At 27.1% G+C, this 20,944-nt stretch overlaps 1 protein-coding gene across 1 annotated transcript in view; it reads left to right on the top strand.

Moving 5' to 3' along the window:
• The window catches only part of LOC107455130 (neurexin 1), a 287,365-nt gene extending 278,526 nt beyond the window's left edge, over window positions 1-8,839 (top strand). Inside the window, exons 17-20 of the mRNA XM_043044530.3 lie at window positions 592-763; window positions 2,667-2,902; window positions 4,446-4,557; window positions 7,878-8,839. Coding sequence (XP_042900464.2) covers window positions 592-763; window positions 2,667-2,902; window positions 4,446-4,557; window positions 7,878-8,530 — 1,173 coding nt within the window. The 3' untranslated portion in view covers window positions 8,531-8,839. The remainder of the gene's footprint in view (window positions 1-591; window positions 764-2,666; window positions 2,903-4,445; window positions 4,558-7,877) is intronic.
• Window positions 8,840-20,944: the final 12,105 nt, after the last annotated feature.

Genomic DNA, 20,944 nt, shown 5'->3' with positions numbered 1-20,944 from the left:
AGTAAGTACACACTATTAAACACTAAAAACATCGGTAAAACAATTCAATGACCTATACTGAACAATTCTGAACAATTTTTGTGTAGAAATGAAAAAGCAGTTCTTCATTTCTACACAAAACCAATTAGTATAGCGTAAATAAAATATTTTCCAATTTTTCATACGCTATGTCAGCATATTTAATCTTTGTTTTTAATTATCTTTGTCAAATCTGATTTATAAACGCCATGTACACAAATTTGTACATAATTCAATTTGTAATAACATTAAAAATAGAGTGAAAGTCAAAAATTAATCTCAAATTATCAAACATAACATGGAAAACATAGTGCAAGAGTTCATACTACATTTTGAAAATTAAATTTCAAAAAATCTATGAGCAATACAGTAATTTTTCGTTTCAAAATATGGCAAAACTTAAAGAAGTAAAGTGTTTTAAGTAATTTTAAGTGATTAAAGATTCCGAATTAGACACACTAGAAAAAATTCTCTCGCTTCTTTTAAAATGGAAACTCAAAATATTTTTTTCTTCTTTTTTCGTAATCCAACATGAAATGACCTATACGTTTATTTTTATTTTAAATTTTCTAGGTTGATGGGAATGTCTTTATGGTCTACAATATGGGTACCGAAGACCATCCTATTGGCGAGCTTAGCGTAAACGTTAATGACCAGCAGTATCACGTAGTGCGTTTTACGCGGTCTGGTCCAAACTCGACCATACAAATAGATGACCATAATGTGAGAACTAAACAACCGACAGGTATACACTTACTTTTGTATAATTTTGCTTATCATCGACTAATGTTATAAGTATTCTTATAAGAATAATGTTATAAGAATCAGGGGTCTGTTTAGAAGAAATTTGGGTCCGTTAACGGACCCTTCACAAAATATCTTTTCATAAAAACGGACCCTTCACAAAATATTTTAACTTAAAAACGGACCCTTCACAAAATGATTTTTCTTTTAATCGGACCCTTCACAAATTTGTTTATCTTTATTATTTTGTTAATCGAATAAACCCTTTCCAGGGCAGAAAACAAGAAAGATGAATGTAAACGAATTAAGCTTTGTCTTTGGCAGACGATTCTTCCATTATTCGTCCGAAATGAATATTCTGCGTTCAGCAGTATAGGCTAAATACCAAATATTTGTATGTTGCATCTCTAATTTAGAAGCAGCAATTGTTAATTTAATTTTTTTAATTATAATTTTACAGTGTTGAGCATAATCTTGTATGTCTTTACAATTTAAAAACTCCTTGAAAAAGTTTTTTCTTGTTGCAATAACGGACCCTAAAAGTTTTTTTTTTTTTTTTGCAATAACGGACCCTATTTGCACAAATTCATAAAAGCGGACCCTGGTTGAAAGAATGTGAGTAATTTTTTCACAATTTCACGAAAAACGGACCTTTCACAAAATGTCTGGACAGACCCCTGAGAATACTTATCTTTCAGCTGACTGATTGTATTGGATTCTGCAAAGAGAAGCAATCTTAGCTCTAACAATCCACAGGAAATTTAGATGCAGTGCGCCAGAAAAAAAAAATAGATTATCCTGAATAACTTTTTAAATATTGATCGTGTATTTAAAATGAATCTATTTATAAAGTCGTATATTTAAAATTCAGTTTATCAGGGACTATTCTCTCAAATTTTGTAATTTGTCATTTAAAATTACATTTTAAAATAACATTTAAAATAACATTTAAAATTACATTTTTACATAAAATTACAAGTAAAAAATTTTTGTCTTTCAATTCAAATTTTTTTTTGACGATCATTAAATAAAGTAATAAGGGTTAATAAATATTTACTAAATATTATTTTATGCATGGAATAATCTTTAGATAAATGAATTTTACAATTATGTGCAAAAAGTTCTTAATTTGCTTAAAAATTTTTCGAGATATGGCGAAATTCGCAACAAGTAAAATTAACATAAAGGAATCCTAACTTTGGATCGTTCTCCTGACCAAACTAGGGTGATCATATTTTCCAGATTACGCCTACCCCCTCTATTTTGGGGTTCATAAAACCGAATTCGTCAAAAAAAGGTATGTTTATTCAGCGAAAGTACGGTTGTGTCTGATTTCTTAGCTTAAAATATTGTCTACACTAACTAATTAGCATACATGAGGTCTACCCCTCGAATCATTAAGATTGAATCCTAGAACGTGTAGATCCGAATATTAGATCAAAAGTTATTCAAGTTGGTCCTTTTTTGCGTTCAGTTAAAGATTGATTAATGCAAAAAAGACAATGGAATTTACTTAAATATGAAAACTCTTATCTTTTTAAGAAAAACGCTTATAAGTCAAGTCAGACATATTTTGAGTGTACAACGGAATCTTCATCAGAGCTAAAATATGAACAATTATATGATGTATTTCAGTTAATTTTAAATTAAAATTTGAAGCATTTCCAATTACGTTTTTCACTTAGCCTTCAATTCATATTTTCTTTTATAAATAGTGCGCTGCTTACTCTAAACATTTTTGACTGTATTCAAAATTTCAAGATGATGTTTATAAAGATTTGAAAAATTATGTATGTTATCAATATAAAGTGTCAAAATTAGCATTTGACAGATCATATTCAAGCGTTTATAATTTAGCAGGTTCTTACAAAATTGTAATTTTAAACTTATGTATATGTTTTTAGGTCGTCAACATACTATTTTCAACAGTCATTCAAAGATCCAAATTGGGGGAAAACTAAATACAATAAAAAATAAAATAGATAGACCATTCCAAGGAGTGATATCTGGTTTGGTATTTGGTGGTAACAGGATTTTGGATATGGCAGCTGAAGATGATCCGCGGCTAGCCTTACAAGGAGACGTGGAATTACTAATAGTCATGCCTCCTGAGGGGCACACTCCTTCCCCGGATGAAGAAGTAAGGGATATTAATTTTGTCCATAAATAATCTTAATAATAAATATTTAATAAATGTATTTAAATTGAGCATCTAAAACTAAAATTAACGAAATTAAATTGTCTAATTATAGATTAAAAAGAGTTCAAACTTTGTTAAAACTGGAATTAAACGAGTGAAAAAAGCTATGCCACTTTTAACTAAAACGGTGTTTCCCAAACTTATGACTCTTATGTACCCTTTCTAAATTTTTCATAAAGCTGTAAGCCACTAATAAAAAAATATTTATATTTTTGGCTATAAAAAATTTGCACTAAAGTTAAAAATCACAACTAGCTGTTGACGCCACTAATTATTAACAGTTAACTCTGCAAAAAATAGCCAATAGAAAAATACGCAATCGTAAATTTTCATGGCTAGTTTTGTTTTTAAATAAAATTTTATGAAACTTTTGTTTGTCGCAAGATATTTCGCATAAGAACGCGTACCCCGCTAAACTGTTCCCGTATCCCTGGGGGTACGCGTACCACACTTTGGGAAACATTGAACTAAACCATCCCCACTTTTATGTAAAACCTGCCCTAATTCACGCATGTCCCATTCTAAAACTGGCAGCAAATGTCGAATGGAATGTTTGACAGTAACTTTTTTTTTTCAAATTTGTCAAACATCTAATTCAATAAAGGTAGCCATTTTTTTCCCTTACATATTAAAATCTGATTCAAAATTAATGAGAATATACCATATTTTTTTTTATTATTATAACCGGCGTTAAACAGTTGACCCGACTCTGAGTTTTCGACTATCAATGTTCCAATCCATATCTTTGTAATTTTGAACCTTACCCAGAAGACAAGGAAACCCGTGGATCAAGTATTGGGACAAACTAGCCTTCGTGGGGAAAAAAAAATTCTGATGGAACTAATCTGAATTTGCGTTACATGGAGAGGAAAACGATGAAATCCTCCAACGATGAGCCCGATGGCTAGGGGATTCTAACCCCACAATCCATCTATCTTTGAGGATAATTTTTACATCTGCGGCCTGTGCGAGCCGGAAGCAGAATTCGTATCAACCAGCCACAGCTGGTAATTGAACCTGGATCACCTCATTGGGAGGCGAACGCTCTATCCCCTGAGCTACAGTGGCCTACGAATGTACCAAATGTTATTTTAATAACTTTTTAGAAAAATCTAGCGTAATTTTTCTAGATGTTTTTAGAAAATTATCACATTAATGTGATAATTTTCATTAATGTCCTTCTCAGATAAATCAAATCACGTAATTAGAGCTCTTTTTTACAAAATCCTGTGTGCCAATGCAGTGCTTAAATCTATAAATATTTATTTAAATTTATTAATAACTCTATTCACAGAAAAATGCAAATTCGCTGTATCCTTCTGTGTATCTTCTGTTAAGAAGTTTTACAAAATTTATGGTTTCTGCCCGTTTCATTTCTTCTATGTTTAAATTTAATTTTCTGTATTAAATATCACAAAATTACGGTAAAATAAGTTATAACTTTAAAGTATAAACAATAATTTCAATTTTATATCTCTTCCAGAAATCTGTTACCCCTGATGCTTCAGAACCTACAGAAGAATTAGATTTTTCTGGAGCAGGTTCAGGCTGTTATGATGATGAAGATGATTGCGAGGCTTCCAACAACGAGAAACGTAAGAATTATTCAAAATTTATAGAATTAGCTTCAGTTAATATCCAAAATTTGTAGTACTATAACATGGTTTTGGTTCGGTGGTTGGTTTGTGAAAGATAATTTATAGCTAATTGAAGCAGTACTTTCTTAAATTTTTCTTTTTTCTCAAATTAATAGCTGAAAGAGTATTTTCTAAAACTCTATCATGTCAGTAACTGTGTAACAGAGTATTTTCTGAAACAATGTTTCTTAAAATATTTTTTTCTTAAACATTAGATTTTTTCTAATTTTTTTAATTTGAAACTAATTACCTAATTTTTTTGTCAAATCAATAGCTGAAATAATGTTTCTTAAATATTTTTTTTTCTTAAAATAACTTTTTTTCTTAAATCTATATTTAAAACAATATCTTCTGAAACTTTTTTTTTTATCGAATCAATAAGTGAAACAATATTTTCGGACACTTTTTTTTCTTTACAATAAACAGCCACTAATATTTATACGACAAAATTCTAAGAATATGTTGAAAATCATTATCAAAATTAATATCGTGAATATGTCATAATCGTGAATATGTCACGTCTTCGTCACAGGGGGACCCAGTTGAGACGTGAATATGTGACATCTTCTTCTTTCTGTTAAATCATTATGACTAATAATTGTCTGATTGGGATTTCTTGTTGACGTCTTCGTAATGTCAAAATGTGACGCCCTCAAAGGCGGACTTAGTTACCTTATTAGATCCACGCATCGACATGCAAAAGTCACATGTGACTTCACAATCGAGTCTCCGTGACTGACGCACTTAGTTAGCTTTTTGGGGGACAGTATTTTGGTCTCTTACCGAGTACTTGGAAACCCCTAATGATCCAATTTCGACCTTAATTTAGTTGATGTATTCATACATTTTTCATTTAAAAAAAAATAGAAATAAAAACTTAAATAATAGTAGTGTAAACAAATTTTATTAGTTTTAAATTTTTTTTTTAACCTGACAAAAATATCCAACTTTTAAATGTTAAAATATTTTATTAGAAGAAGCTTTGAATTATTTCTTATTGTTCATTCCTACTGACCTATAAGTTTTAGTTTGTAAGTTATTATCTATTATAATAAGGGTTGCATTTCGTCCGGAAGATACCTATTTCTCCCAGAACACACATTGGAAAAAAGTGGAAAAAAACAGGAAGAAAAACTTGAAGAAATGGAAGAAACAGAACAAAATGGATGAAGCTAAAAATGACCAACTACATTTCTTTTATTATATGGATAGTTCAAAAAAATTTTATTTTGAAAAATCATTATTTTGTTAATTTTTACTACTGCTTTTTAAAAATTATAAATAGTAATTCTGTTATTATTAATTTTCTTTTTATTAAAACAAACTGATATAATTGAATTATTAATTATAAAGCACTAATTTTTCACAATAAAATTTTAATATTAGTAAATTCTAAGCCGAATACTGTAAAATTACCAAAATGTTTAAAAAAAAATTCTATAACATTTAAATGTTAAATTTATAAGTTTAATTTAAAATTAATACTCTATAATAGTAAATGCATTCGATATTTTATGCTTTGATTTATTACGAATCCTTTTTCCTTTCAATTATTAAAAAGTTTTTATTACCTAATTTTTTTTAAAATTTTATGTAATTAATCATCGTATAAAACATCTAGAACACCAACAAACATTATGATTCAGAATAGAAATAAGAAATAAAAAAAATACTAATAAATGTTGACAATTAATTAGTATTTATAAAACAGATATAGTTTACAGGGACAGATAGGCTCCTAATATTTAAAACTTATGTCTATAAGGTATATATTTCAATAGCTGCATAATAGCAAGCATAGTTTATTTTGAAAAATCAGTAATGATAATGCTAAAAATTTGTTTATTTATGATAATGTCAATTAGTAATAATTGTTTGTAGTGAGAATTGTAAATTTAACCATTAAAATAATTTTTGAAAGATCCAGTACACATTTAATATCAAAAAAATTAACATTTGTAATTAAAATAAAACTTCAATTATTTTAATTTTTTAACTGTTGATAAGTTTTTGTATTTATTGAAAAAAGCCCAATGTAATTATGGGAAAATGAAATAACATTGATTTGACTGTCAAAAAATAAACACCAGATAAGTATTTGAAAACCAAAGAACTTTTAAACAAAGAAATTAAATAAATAGACTTAAAAAAATCGAAAGCGAACTCATAACATATCAATTTTATTTAATCCTCAATATTAAAACACTAACTTATTTTAATTAACCCTTAATTTCGAACACTAATTTATTCATTAATATAAGAGCTTATATGCGAAAAAGAAAAAATAAGTAGGACTCACCCCTTTTATTCTGCTTTTGAAATAACCACTGCGAAAGCTCGTAACTTCTGAAAATCACAGGCTTGGAATACACAACACTTTTCAAAAGAAAAATAAAACGCAATGGCTAATAACCTAACCATAAAAAGATCAAAGCTTCTTCGAGTTTAAATGCAACATTCCTCAAAATGTCCACTTTTTTAAAGTATTAAATTTTTGGTGACATCAGCGTTGCTACAATTATCATATGGTTTTTTCGTTTATTTATTCAAACGAACAATGACAGAATGGGCTACCATTTTCAAAGATGTGGCATAGGATATCCAATTGTTCGTCCATTTTCACCACAAATAATACATTACAACTAAATAACTAAACACCATCAAAAATCAACAGCCCACAAATAACATTTAATGAAAGAACAAAGCTTTTATACAACAAAACATGATGTATAATCGTTTTCGGCGGATTCAACACAAATTAATGATATTTTATCTTGTAACATATCTTCTACGGAAGACTATAGCTTCAATTTTAAGCGATAGCATCAAATTATAAACTATCTGAATTTGCGCCAACCCTTGAAAAAATAATGTGCTGACGATAAAAAAAAAAACTGCCGCAGCTGTGATTCGCGTTTGATTTAAAATGAAAATCGTTTGCTTTTTGCGAACAAATGTTAATTAGATATTTATTCTTTTGAATAATTTTCACCTATTAACAATCTCTCAATTTTACATTTTTTATAAGTTATAAATTTAAAATTAAACATTTATTATTATTTACATTTTAAATTACGGATTATTTAAGAAACCTAAAAGTGTCTAAACGCAATATATACTTTAATGCATTGTACTTCATATTCTATTGAAAATTTGTCTACATTATTTCATGATAATTAGTCTTTATCGTGCAAACATAATCAATATTAGTCCAAATGTACTCAAAATAGAATAAAGAGTGATGGTTTAACAATTCTTTTGTCTGTTTGTTTTTTCAGATGAAGAACTGATTACTCCAGAAATCGTGTCACCAACGCCGGTGAACTATCACCCCTCTCACCATGAGGATTCACACGAAGATGATGAAGATGATATCGATATCGGGTCCGGCATATCTGAAGGTGAAGCCGGACAACCTGAGGATATCTTGCTAACGTACCCCACTCACATACCGCCGTTATACCCGGACTACCGAGTGCCCATGTCTTCCACATCCACACATCCGCCCATTGTCATTGTTTCCTTACCCGAACAACCACACACGAAGACAACTCGGGTACCTGCGGTAGTCTATGAGGTGCCCATTCCAGGCCTAGCAGGCCCAGGTTCAAAAGACTATCAGAGACCGACCCAGAGGACTCGAAGCTCAGCAGACAATACAGCTCTGGTAATCGGTGTAATTGCAGGGCTCCTCATTGCCATTGTCCTCATAGCTCTCATCGTTTATAAACTGAGGAACAGAACTGAAGGTTCCTATAAAGTAGATGAGAGTAAAAACTATCAGTATGGTGCTCAATTTGGTGTTATTGCTCCAAATCCAGCTTTTTTAAACGGTCCACCACCTCATATTAACGGCTTAAGCAAGGCGCATCCAGAAAAAACTCCCAAAAAGAAGAAAGGTGGCAAAGATTTAAAAGAGTGGTATGTTTAATGGTGGTGAATATGATCAATATGCTTATTTTATGCCTTTCTGCGAAAAGGCTTTCAAAAAAACTAATATTTTTAAAGTTGATGAAGAGTAATGGATGCCATACACGCTGGCAAAGATCGTGCATCTGAACTGAAAACAATCATTTGTCAGAATTTGCTGCCGTTAAACTTATTTGTTGGTGGGAATCTTTTTCATTTGCACTTAACAACGATTTTGTTGTTCTTGAGAATGTTGTTATTATGACAAGTACAGATACAATCTCTTGCTTGAAGAATAAATCCTTATGTATGAATGTAACGCAAATTCCCATTCTAATATTCCTTTTTTTTATAAAGAAACTGTTACATTATCCTGATTTTTTTTCACCACTGAAGAAGTTCCTTAACACCAACGTGTTTTCAAGTTTTAGTTTTCAAATATTATATGATCAGTTTATTGTTTTAAAAATTATTAATTAATAATTTTTATTATTTCAAATTAATTATTTCAAAAAAATCAAACTAATTATTTTAATTAAATACTTTAAATTAATTAGTTTAAAAATCAAATATTTTTTAATAAAATTTAACTGTATTTTCTTTTAACATTTCTGAAAGTTAAGTTTATATTATTGATGTAAAGTACTAATATATAGAGAAAATTTTTTTTATTGAATTACATTAATTGAATACACTAACAGAAATACATTGAAATACATCGTTTCAAAGCGAAAAATTTTGACAAAGGTCTACTTTTTAACAAAAAGAGCTAAAACTTTTAATTATAATATTATAGTATCAAAAACATAGTAAATTGTATTAAATGAACCATGTTATTACGTTAAATTTAAATATTAAATACGCATGAGACACCAGTGTTTTTATTTTTCTGGGTAAAAGGTAAAATCTTCCTAACGCTGCTCTCTTACAAACAATATTTTTTTAACAAATTTGCAGTTATTTAGATCTATGAAAAACAGTTATTCATTATTCAATTTTTGTCTAATTTAAAAAATCCATTATTGATACATTTAATAATATTAATTAAAAAAAATGCAAACTACTAATTTCAAATTACAAATATAATCCAGATAATCTAACAGATTTTCTTAGCCACTAATAGATCGTATTTTATTATTAGAAAATGCAAAAATATATTTTTTATTTGTCATTGGAGCAACAGAATAAAATATATCAAAGGGACACTGATTTTTCATCTGTTTCAAATGGTTAAATACCAATCTTCTTAAATGAAGAAATCTTAATTCCAAATAGCAGGAGTTATTCAAACGAAATAAAAACATTTAACACAAACGTTAATCAGTACAATTATTATTTTTTGTATTATAAATTAATGGAATGGGATTAATAATTGTTGTGCTAAAATTTGAACATGAGTTATCCTCAAAAAGTGAGTAACTATTCTTATTTCCGACAATTATCCTGTAAATAAAGTTTGTGTTTACCTATCTCTGCTCTATATTGATTAAAAGCATGAAGATTGCTTCTAAAAAATAATTTTGCTTCATAGGTTCGTAAGAAGATTTTTTTTTATAGTCAACATAAGTACATTTTTATGCTCAACATACTACTTAATATAGAATTTTATTACATTTTTTTTCTGTTTTGATAAAAATAATTTTATGTAATATTAGCTGAAAATTATGCAGTAAAAATATGATGCATTAAAAAAAAGTAAAAATATTGAAATGAAGGATTATTGACAATCAATGAGTCTGGTTGAGAATTTAAAATGTCAGAAACGAGAAAATTTTAGGCATGTTTCTATATTTTGTTATAAATTTAAGGAAAATTATAAGAACAAGTTTAATTTAAGTTCAAATACAAGTATTTCAATTTCATTTAAGGATATAGTATTTAAATGTTGAAAATACTACCATGTTGTTGAATTTTTATTTAAATAATGGAGTCAAAGAATTAATAACTTGTAATTTCCATCCCCTATTTTTCTTTAGTATTAATAAAATATCATCCTTCGAATGAAGGTAAAATTTCGTGATATCTAAAATTTTGTTATTTACATAATTGAAAATTTGAAATCCTACTAAATCCATTTCAAAAGGTGCTTAATTGCGAACTTTTTTTGTTATCAATGATGTATTATTACTTTTTTTTTCTATATTATATCATGCATTTTTCAAACATGAGAATTCAGTACTAGAGCAAAAAAGCTCCTTAAGACGGACTGCACATACTAATTATTAATTAAATTAATTCTGAGGAAATTGTAAATTTCAGGATGTCAATCAGGTTTTTTTTTTCCTCGTAATGAAGACTGTGAAAAATTCCGGAAATTCCGTAATTTTTACCGTGAAATCCATTGTTACCGTAAAGTCTTACGGAACAAAAAAAGTTACATATATTGTAATTTTTATAAACAGTAATATTTACTGTAAAATCATTGAATCAATATAATTTTAAAAAATGTTACTGAAAAATTACGGTAGAAAATTTTACGGTAAAAAAGGATTTTAAGGTTAAATAAATTCTACGAATGCTGCACTAAGGGTGCATTTATACCACAATTTGATCCGGAATATTTTATAGTGTAGCTGACTAAACTCTAATATTTGGTGATATATTAGATCGTGGGCTAAAGCTATTTGTTGTTCAAGTTCGTTCAGGTTTAAAAGAAGCTGCTTAAATTTTATTTCTGCTTGAAAAAAATATACCATAGTGCTTTACGCAAAATTTGATTGAACATTAATTTACAAATTCTTAAAAAATTACGAACTTTTTTTATCAGTTGTTTATATTGATGACTAATTGTCCAATTTGAATAGTTCTTTTAACCTTACTCTTGTGAAACGACAAATCAAAAAGCTTCTTTCCTAAAAAAAATTGTTTTGCTGCATTTTACGTTTGTAAACCATGTCAAATGGCTTTTTCTTTTAGTTCGAAGAATTTGCTTCCAAAACTAAATTATTAATCTATGAACTCAGTTATGAAAAGTGATCAAAACTTTTGATATATTAAATCTGACATACAATTGTAAATATAAACAAAATTAAGGTTATTTGATTGAATAAGACTCAGAAGATTTGCGGGATAGCTTGCCGCAATCCATCGAACGCGCATAAGAACTCAAAAAAGAGTGCGTGTTCACTGAATATGATTTTAACAATTATTTGACATTTCCTCTTTTATGTTATCAAAACGTCCTCCTTTTTATTATTATTTTAAGCATTCGTCCTATAGCCAGAATATAACGACAGCAGTATCAATTATTTTTTTAAAAAAAGCGCCGAAATCAATTTTACAAGAAATTCTTATTCTACATAAAGTTCTTCAAATATAAAATCCTCATTGTGTTTAAAAACTTATTGTTAGCTCTTTTTTTATTAAAAGAAAAGGCTTTTTTAATGTTTTATGATCTTGTGTTGCTTCTTAAAGTGTTATACAAAATGAATTGTTACATATTTATTGTTTACATTAAAATTTCCCAAACTATGTATTTTATGTTGAATATATAGAATGTAATTATTATGTGTACTTTAATAAAAATTGAAATATATTGTTATTATAAATTCGGAGTCGTTGAATTCAGTACCTAAATATGAAAAACACAAGCCCACCTGCACTGACTCAACTTTACACGTCTACGAAATAATGCTGCTGCTTACAGCAGAATTTAATTATAATATATAAGTAAATAGTTATAATTATGCTGGGAGTGGACAAAATAATGGAAACACTTCTATATTAATACATTTTTTAATATTCTCCTGAAATACTTAACGAAATATTTTATAACTTCCGAAGTGTTTAGATCATGCGATTTCCCATACATATCAATGAAATTTAAAGGGACAGAAAATAAATTACAAGCGGAAAATAAGGTTTCTTAACACCCTATGCCAAAAAATCTAGCAGTAGATTTGTAACTTGTGACCTTTATTTTGGCTAATATATTCAATAATTGCACAAAATTTCGTAAGCCTAGTTAGCTTAAATATTTATGGAGATTTGAACATTTTACTAAAAGACTAATTTATTTTGTCTTACGTTTTTTTTTTTTTTTTTCTTACTATGACTTTAAAAATATTCACTGAAACTAAACAAAATATTTAGAACGTTGTAAAATTAATAATAAAATTTTTCTTTCAAATTTGAGAAAAATTCGTTCAAAATTGCGCGAGATATAAGTAAAGTAGTTCGTTTATACTGCGCATGTGCGGAAAAAAATTCTTAATTTTGCGGTGATTCCCATTTGGCAACTAATAAAAAAAAACGTATAAATTTCAAACGTTTCAAGTAATTTTCTAAGTAGTTTTCGTACTTTTTAAAAGAATGCTCAAAATGATAAGGGATTTTCCACATATTTTCTTTTGTACTATTAAACGAGCTTTATTAAAAATAACACCGGCATCGTTGGATATCATCCCACATAAAGGTGTCTTTTTTTTAGCTGTTTTTTTTTTTAATTATAAATCACATTTTGGTGTATGAACATTTATTGTTAGGTATTATCATTTGCTATCAAATTCTGCCTTATGATGCAATATAATATTTGTAGAAAACCCCTTATCATTTTTAGCTTTCATTTAAAAAGAGAGAGAACTACTTTGAAAATTGCTTGAAACTTTTTAAATATTTAAGATATTCAAATCAAACTTTTTTCAACAGTTCTTAAGTACTATTCTCTACAAAATTTTAAGTCATATGTTAAAAAATATTAAAAAATATTCCTATAATATTAAAAATTTAAAAAATATAATATTAAAAAAATTTAAAAACATTTTTTTCAATTTTTATCGCGCATACGTAGTACAAAAAAACTAAATTAGTTGCTCATATCTTGCGTAGTTTTAAACGAATTTTTCTCATATTTCAAAGAAAATGAATTAATTATTTTTTTTTATTATTAATTATAATTAATTATTTGTTATTAATTTTAAGATGCTCTAAAGATTTTGTTTATTTATATTGAATATTTTTTAAATTATAGCAAAGAAACGTAAGACAAGAAAAACATAGTTTTTCATAAAAATTTCCCTATCTCCATAAGTTTTTAAGTTGGACTTGCAAAATTTTGCGAAATTATTGCATATAATAGGAAAAAAAGTTTTTACAAGTTATAAATCTATAACTAAATTTTTTGGCATGGGGTGTTGAAAAACATTATTTTCCGTTTGTAATTTATTGTCAGTCTCTCAAACCTCTAAAAGCTTTTAAATATCATTAATATGTATGAGAAATCACCTGATCTCAACACTTCTAAAGTTATAAAATATTTCATCATGTATTTCTGGAGAAATATACGAACAAATGCATTAGTATCGAAGTGTTTTCATTATTTTATCCATCCTCTGCAAAGCGGCAGGGTCACATTTTTATCATCTTTAAAATGTTCACTTCAGCTCCTTTCAGCAAAACTTTCTGTACTGTATTTTCAAAATTATTTCTAAGCCTATAAAGGTATTTTTGAAAAATGTGAACCAATTCTTGAATAAGAAACCAGTTGTTTCATATGAATTCGAAAAAAATAAAAAAAAGTTATGATAAATTCGCAAAATGGCCTCTAGATGATATTAAATAATGAAAACGCAATTAACAAAATGAAGCCAACTTTTTAGCACGGAAAGCTAATTAAAAGAATTTCGAAGCATAACCATAGAAAAGTGGTCACAAAGCATTTGCCAAAACGTTTTTTTAAGTGACCACATTTACGCCAACAATTCTTTTCTTTTTACGGTTTTCGGTGAGTTAAAAGAAATGTTACAATATTATTTAGCACTAGTGGGCTGCGCCCCCTGCTTGCTAACGCTCGCCAACCCCCGAAAATTGCTACGCAATCTTTTATGGTTTGCTTCGCAAACCAAGCTCGCTTCGCTCTCCACTAACTTAGGTACATTGCAAATGCACAAAATTCTAAGAATTCAAAACAATCATTCAAATCCATATAAGAATTTTTTTTTTTAAGAAATTACATCTTTTTAGTAAATACTAAGTCATTTAAATAAATTTGAATTCAAATAAATGACATGTAATTCGTTAAACCAATTGGAAATGTGCTATAATATAAAATCTTAAAGCGTAGCAGCATGACTGAGAATCATTTTTCAATGAATAACTAATAACAGTAATAAAACAAATAAATTCGTGATATGAGTCAAAAATCGTCAAATAAATTCGTAATGTATAAATTCGTGAAAAAAAGCGCTTTCGACAAAATACAAAAATAGAGTTCTATCGACAAAGACTACTCACTTCTGCCTAGCTTAATAGTATGAGATTGCAGCAGCTGATAGGGTGAATTTCGGAAGAGATCACATTTGGTGAGAATACTCTCTATGATTATTTCAGTTTCCGTTTTTAAAAGCGCTATATGTTAAGCCACCTCAGCTAGATTTGGCATGTGACATTTTTAGCTGCAATCATTGGTCGATTTTCTAGCGTTGCTATTCGAGGAGTTGTAATGAGGCTTTTTTTTTTGTCGCCGTGTAAGAGAAATATATATATAGATTTTTAGACTTACATAAGTATTTGTGAAAAATTTAATAGTCATTCTTTAATAGGAACCAAGCTTCAAATGTATTCCACAATGAAAAAGTTATGAAAAAAATTCACAATTGCCAGTCAGATGATAACGCTATCAATAAACTTAAAAACTAGGTGAGAAAATGCGAAACGTCAATTTCGAATTATAACTGTAAAAAACATGGAGACGATGTTGCCGCAAACATAGCTATCGTTTTTTTTTCAGTATTTTACGAAGATAAAAAAAAATAATTACGAGAATTATGAAATTAAAAACTTCGAAAAAACCAGAAGCAACATAACCCAGTTGTTTAAAAAAAATAATTTTTGCTAAATACACTGCCGCCTATAAGTTCTTAATTGTTTTCTTTTTTTTTTCTTATTATCTAAACTAAGATGCAAATATACTTTGAAAACTTTTTTGAAACCTTACATATGAGACTAGTTTCTAAATATTAGATCAAAAAAATTATTAGATTAATATTAATTAACAAAAATTACAATATTTTTTTGCGAAATAGTAAATAGCATCATAAAATTTATAAATTTTTATTTCTTTTATTCTGTAAAAATTTTAGATTCTAAAATTAATTCTCTGAGTATTGCCATATTTATTTAATTAACTATTTAATTGCCCGACATTTAAAAGAAATAGAAATAAGAAGTTTCAAAATCTAGAATGAAATATTATAAATGAAAATGCTTGAGTATCCAAAATTCAAATGTTGAAACATGCATACTTCGAAATTATATTTTATCAAGTTGACAAGGAGATTATAATACTTCGTATTTTAGTTTGAGATAAAATTAGTTTAGATTTGCATATTTTATATCCTATTTTTACACATTAAGTTTTCTGAAAGTTTTTATATATTTAAAGCAATACTTTAAATTATCTTTCTTTGTGTGCTATGCAGATAATATCTTAATTTTATTTATTATTATTTTTTTTATTTTTAATTTATTTAATTTTGTTATATTTTATTTTATTTAACTTTATTTCATTATTTTGTTATTATTTATTCCTTCAATTGTCTTAAAAAATATCAAGCAATCTTTATCGTTTTAAAATATCATCATAGATGGCGATACTAAATTTAAATTGTACATGTTTTGCCGTGATAAAAATTTATATTACAATATAAGTTGAACGCCATCTATTAACTTATTTACTAACTATTTTCATTTAAGCTCTTAATAAGAGAAAAAAAAACTCGAACCTAGCTAATCAAAATATTTTAATTGTTTGACAAAATTTTTTGCAACGAGTTTAATTTTCACAGATAACAATACGATATAAAAATATATATAAACTTTTTATTAAAATTTTACTGCATGGACTTTTACTTTAACTTCTTAAAAAATTAATTTTAAAAAGTCTTTATACAATAAACTTGAAATTTTATAATTATGGAAGAGGAAAATAAAAAAATTTTCATACATATAAATATATATATACATATTATAACTGTATAGTAAATTTTTAATGAAAGAAAGAAAAGGAAAAAGTTAATTCTTAAGGAAAAAATTTCAATGACAAAAAAAGATAATAAAAATGAATATAAGAAGCAATATTAGCAATATTTACTGCTTAAAATTACATTTCTGTTTAAATTTCAAAGTTTATTTCAGAGTGTTTCATAATTTTGCTTTTTAGAAATTTTATTCGAAAATACCTAAGCAAAAATCAATTGTAAAAATCGTTTAAACGTTTGAATAGATTTATTAAAAAACTAATCATATATTTGTATTTTTTTAAATATTTTATTATTGAGTAAAAAACAGTCTGAAAAAAATAACTTTTCCCACATAGTTTTTAAGTTATAAAATAATTTTAAGAAATTTAACCCATTGTACATTTAAAACTTTTAAAATGTTTTCCTCATTTGTTTGAAGAATTTTTAACTTTTTTTCTAAATTACATCTTAACATAGTTCTGAAAGAATTCTCAATTCAATAACAATAATTGTATTCATTCAATTTTAGTCAATTTAAAAGTATATTGCAAAATAAATTAATTAATTTAGATATTAAAAGTAAGCTTTTATGGGGAGAAAATGAATTCTATTTTCATTCGAAAATTATCACGTTTTTCAAAGGTAAAACCTAAATAAAACCTATTTTATCTCCATTTCAAAAAAGAAAACAAAAAAAAAAATTAAAATAATGCTTCGAATGAAATTATTTTTCAAGTATTATAAGATAATCGTAAATGGTCGAGATTTGTAAGTTAGCCAATGCTATCTTGTAATTTAATTATTAAATCTCAAAATGTATTTTCGCTGCTTAAGCCCATCGTTTTGTTTGATTTGTGTCGTATTGACCCACAGATTATTGAAATTACAAGCAATCATATATTTTAATAATTTTTATAAGGAACAAAAATCTTTCCTTTTTTTTCATTTCCCTTTTTTATATATTTATTGTCACGTCTATTGAACAGATTGGTGAATGGAAAAACTTGTCCAAACCTCCAAAAGACTTGTCCAAAAAGACTTTTTTCTCGAAGATAATTTCCATGTATTAAAAAACAATTTTGATCATTTTCTCTTATTAATAATTTAAAATCATTCATTGTTATTTTATTCAATAAAAACGAACACACTTTAAAATGCTATAAAGAAATTATTTTTTACCTTATTTTACTAAAACAAACATTGTAACAGTGACTATGAATAAATTTCTTAGTAGTTTTCCTTACTATGAACTACTTTACAATATTCATAATAATATAGGGAAAAATAATTTTTTTTTTTTTTGGCATCCATTTTTTTAATTTTTTGAAATTTTAAGTTAGGGTAAATCCAAGACCTTTCCATAGGAATTTAACAATATGTTGTTGTTTTTTTTGCACTAAAAAACACAAATAAGTAAAAATGCAAAAGCTGATTTTTTTTTTTTTTTTTTTTTTTTGCCTTTTTGTATTATCTGAAACTATTTAACCGATATTCTTTAAATGCTGTATATTTTCTTTTAAAACTATGTTCGTTACGAAAATTTAAAAGGTTTACACCTTACAATTAAACCTTTTTTATCACTTTTAAATTAAGCAATAGAATATAGAATTCATGAAATTATTATTATGAAATTATTATTATTATTATTATTATTATCATGAAATTATTATTATAATCTATACATTTATAAATGCTCCTGAATATTTTTTGATTCGAACCACTGATCTTTCGACCGACCACTTTACTTAACTATTTTTAATATTGAAGCTACCCCTCTATTATCCGGATCAAGAATCTGAAACCATGGGGAAAATGTCCTATTATTTAAAATAGTACATTCTCAAGACTGCTTTCATAACTATTAATTCGAAATAACTAAATTATTTGTGCTTCGAGAGTCATTACTCTGTCATTATAGAGTCATTGCCTTTAGAACTCGATCATTCGGCTCAAAAATTTTACTTTAAAATAAGGAATTCAGGGTGATACCACGTTTTTCTTTTTCTTTTCTTTTGTCATTTTTATTTTGATAGTATATCCCAATATATCTAAAAGGCAAAGTCCTCAATCACTGATTGACTGGCTTATTGCTGATTCTATAACTTACAAAACTATAATTTTTGTTCCTTATGAGATAATTAGAAAGACTGTAAGAGTTTGTTTCGATATTCTGTAAGGGATATATATGTTCTTTGACTATATATAATACATAAGGAAAATTAGGAGACAATCAGATTAATTGGCAGAAATGCTAAATAACTTGTGCATGTTGCAGCCATTGATTATACTGGAGTTTCCCAAAAATTTGATCTTCCATATTTTAATATGAAACCAGTCTCGCATTGATGACACCTTTCAGAAAGATATAAAAATTCGAAGAATGTCCATACTCAACTAGAGGGTAATTTTTAGACCTCGGACGAGTTGCATGTTTTTGGTCAAATCAGGTTGTTTTTTAAAAAAAAATTTATAAATGTTTTGAGAAATATATTTATGTTTTTGAAAAATATGGCTCCTATATTTTAAAATAGGCCAGTTTTCAAAAAATCAACTAAGCAAAAAAAAAAAAAAAAAAAAAAAAAAAAAAAAAAAAAATTTAAAATTTGCAAAATATTTATCTTTGTGGTATTATCCTGGACTTCGTGTGTTTCAAAATAAGATTTTTAGAAGTGTGTTATAGAACTATTTATATTGCTTTCTTTGAAAACATGACGCCTATATTTTAATACGAAACCAGTTTCAAAATAACATTGTAGTCTACGGTGCAGAAAAATACATAATACGTAAAATATCAGAGGACCATTCTCAAATTTGAGGCATCCCATTGAGGAGAAAAATTATTATTTATAGTTTATTCAAACTATTGCAGATTGTCACGTACCAAGAAAAGAAAAAAAAATACTTGAGTACGCTGTAGGTAAATTTAATATCGAAGCCTTCTGATAAGCAAAAGTCATTTAAAATTGCTTTCTAATGTCATTGGCACACGTTACAACTACATATGAATCTCTAATAAGACATTGTTCTTGTGGTACGTCATTCAGACTCAACTTATTGCTGACTTTTCTCCTTAACCTGGTCCTGATACGATTTACCCGGATTACGAAAATTATTTTTCAATCTCATTTTGTAATTTTTCACAGCTTAGAGACCCTTTTGATTTATGGTGATGGATTCTTGGGATTAAGGGCAGCTATGACAGTTCAGCGAAGAGAAAAGTTTTCTTTAAAAAATAAAAAAAGATAGCAAGTTAAAGAACTTCTTTGAAACACAGGAAAGGCAAAACAGTAAAATGAACAAACCCCATGCTTCTGATGACTGAGTAACATACGATAGATTAATAGATAGTATTGATATTTTTTTAGAAAATTTCCAGAATATTTCTATTGAGTTGAAATAATCAGGGACCGATCAAGACAAATTCAGGCCCGCCCACAAAATTTTCGGGGTCCCTAACAAAATATTTTGAAATTAAGGCTGGGATTCAACTGAAACAGTCTTAAGACACGCCACTCGACGTATGCGACGGTCTTAAGTTCGGGAAGTTACGCCTATCGTCTTAAATAGCTATTCAAGTGAAACACTTGCGTCGTATCTTAAATGTACCCTGGCTTAAGACGGGGATTTTGTTACCTGTTTCTCCCTACGATCAGCAGTGACGTCAAAATATTTTTGTCCAATCAGATTCTTTTGCACAGTGAATAAACAAGGAAAGAAAGCTACAAGCATATATCGCATATCGCGTAATAAAGCTTCTTTAAAAGCTCCATGATTAGTTTCCGTTTATTAATCGTTGATGTTTTAAATTTATTTGAAAATAAAAATATAAATTCGAAAAATGTTTACGAAAACAATAGTGATTGCAGAAATTTTCAATGTGATCCAACGAAAGAAAAACAATTAAGATTTAAATAAAATCATACACATATCTAATAAGAATTGTTATTTTTATTATTAATAGTTTCAGTTCTAAGGTGTTTAAAAATTTTAATAAATAAATTTAATGATGGTAGTAAAAGAGAAAGAAAAAACATTTATTTATAAAATAAATTAAAAAGAACCTTTATTTTGTGCATTGAATTAATTTTTAGTTTCCTATTGGTTAATACATAGTCTTATAAATGAAAAGTAACATATTTCAAATAATTATCAATATTAATATTAACTTCAAAAATTACTGATGCTTATTCTAAGGTAGAAAGGCTTTATAAAATATTTAACTATTTTGCTAGACATGAGAATAATAATTTCTCATAGCACATTTTATATGTATAAAAACAATATTTTTAAACAACTCAATTACAAATAATAATTTAATTATCTATGTGGTGCTGTTTGTTGTTGAGTGTACTTTTGAATTAATTGTTGTTAATCACTTTAAAAAAGAAAAACAATGAAGCTAATGACTATTAATATTTTAATAAATGCATTGTTGTATGCTACTTTTAATGAGATTAAATCGTAACACTGAATCCTAC

This window comes from Parasteatoda tepidariorum, chromosome 10, assembly GCF_982258835.1.
Source record: "Parasteatoda tepidariorum strain Cologne lab strain chromosome 10, Ptep-v5.0, whole genome shotgun sequence".
Taxonomy (NCBI): domain Eukaryota; kingdom Metazoa; phylum Arthropoda; class Arachnida; order Araneae; family Theridiidae; genus Parasteatoda; species Parasteatoda tepidariorum.
The sequence above is the reverse complement of the archived record's forward strand: the minus strand, read 5'-3'. Positions and strand labels throughout refer to the sequence as shown.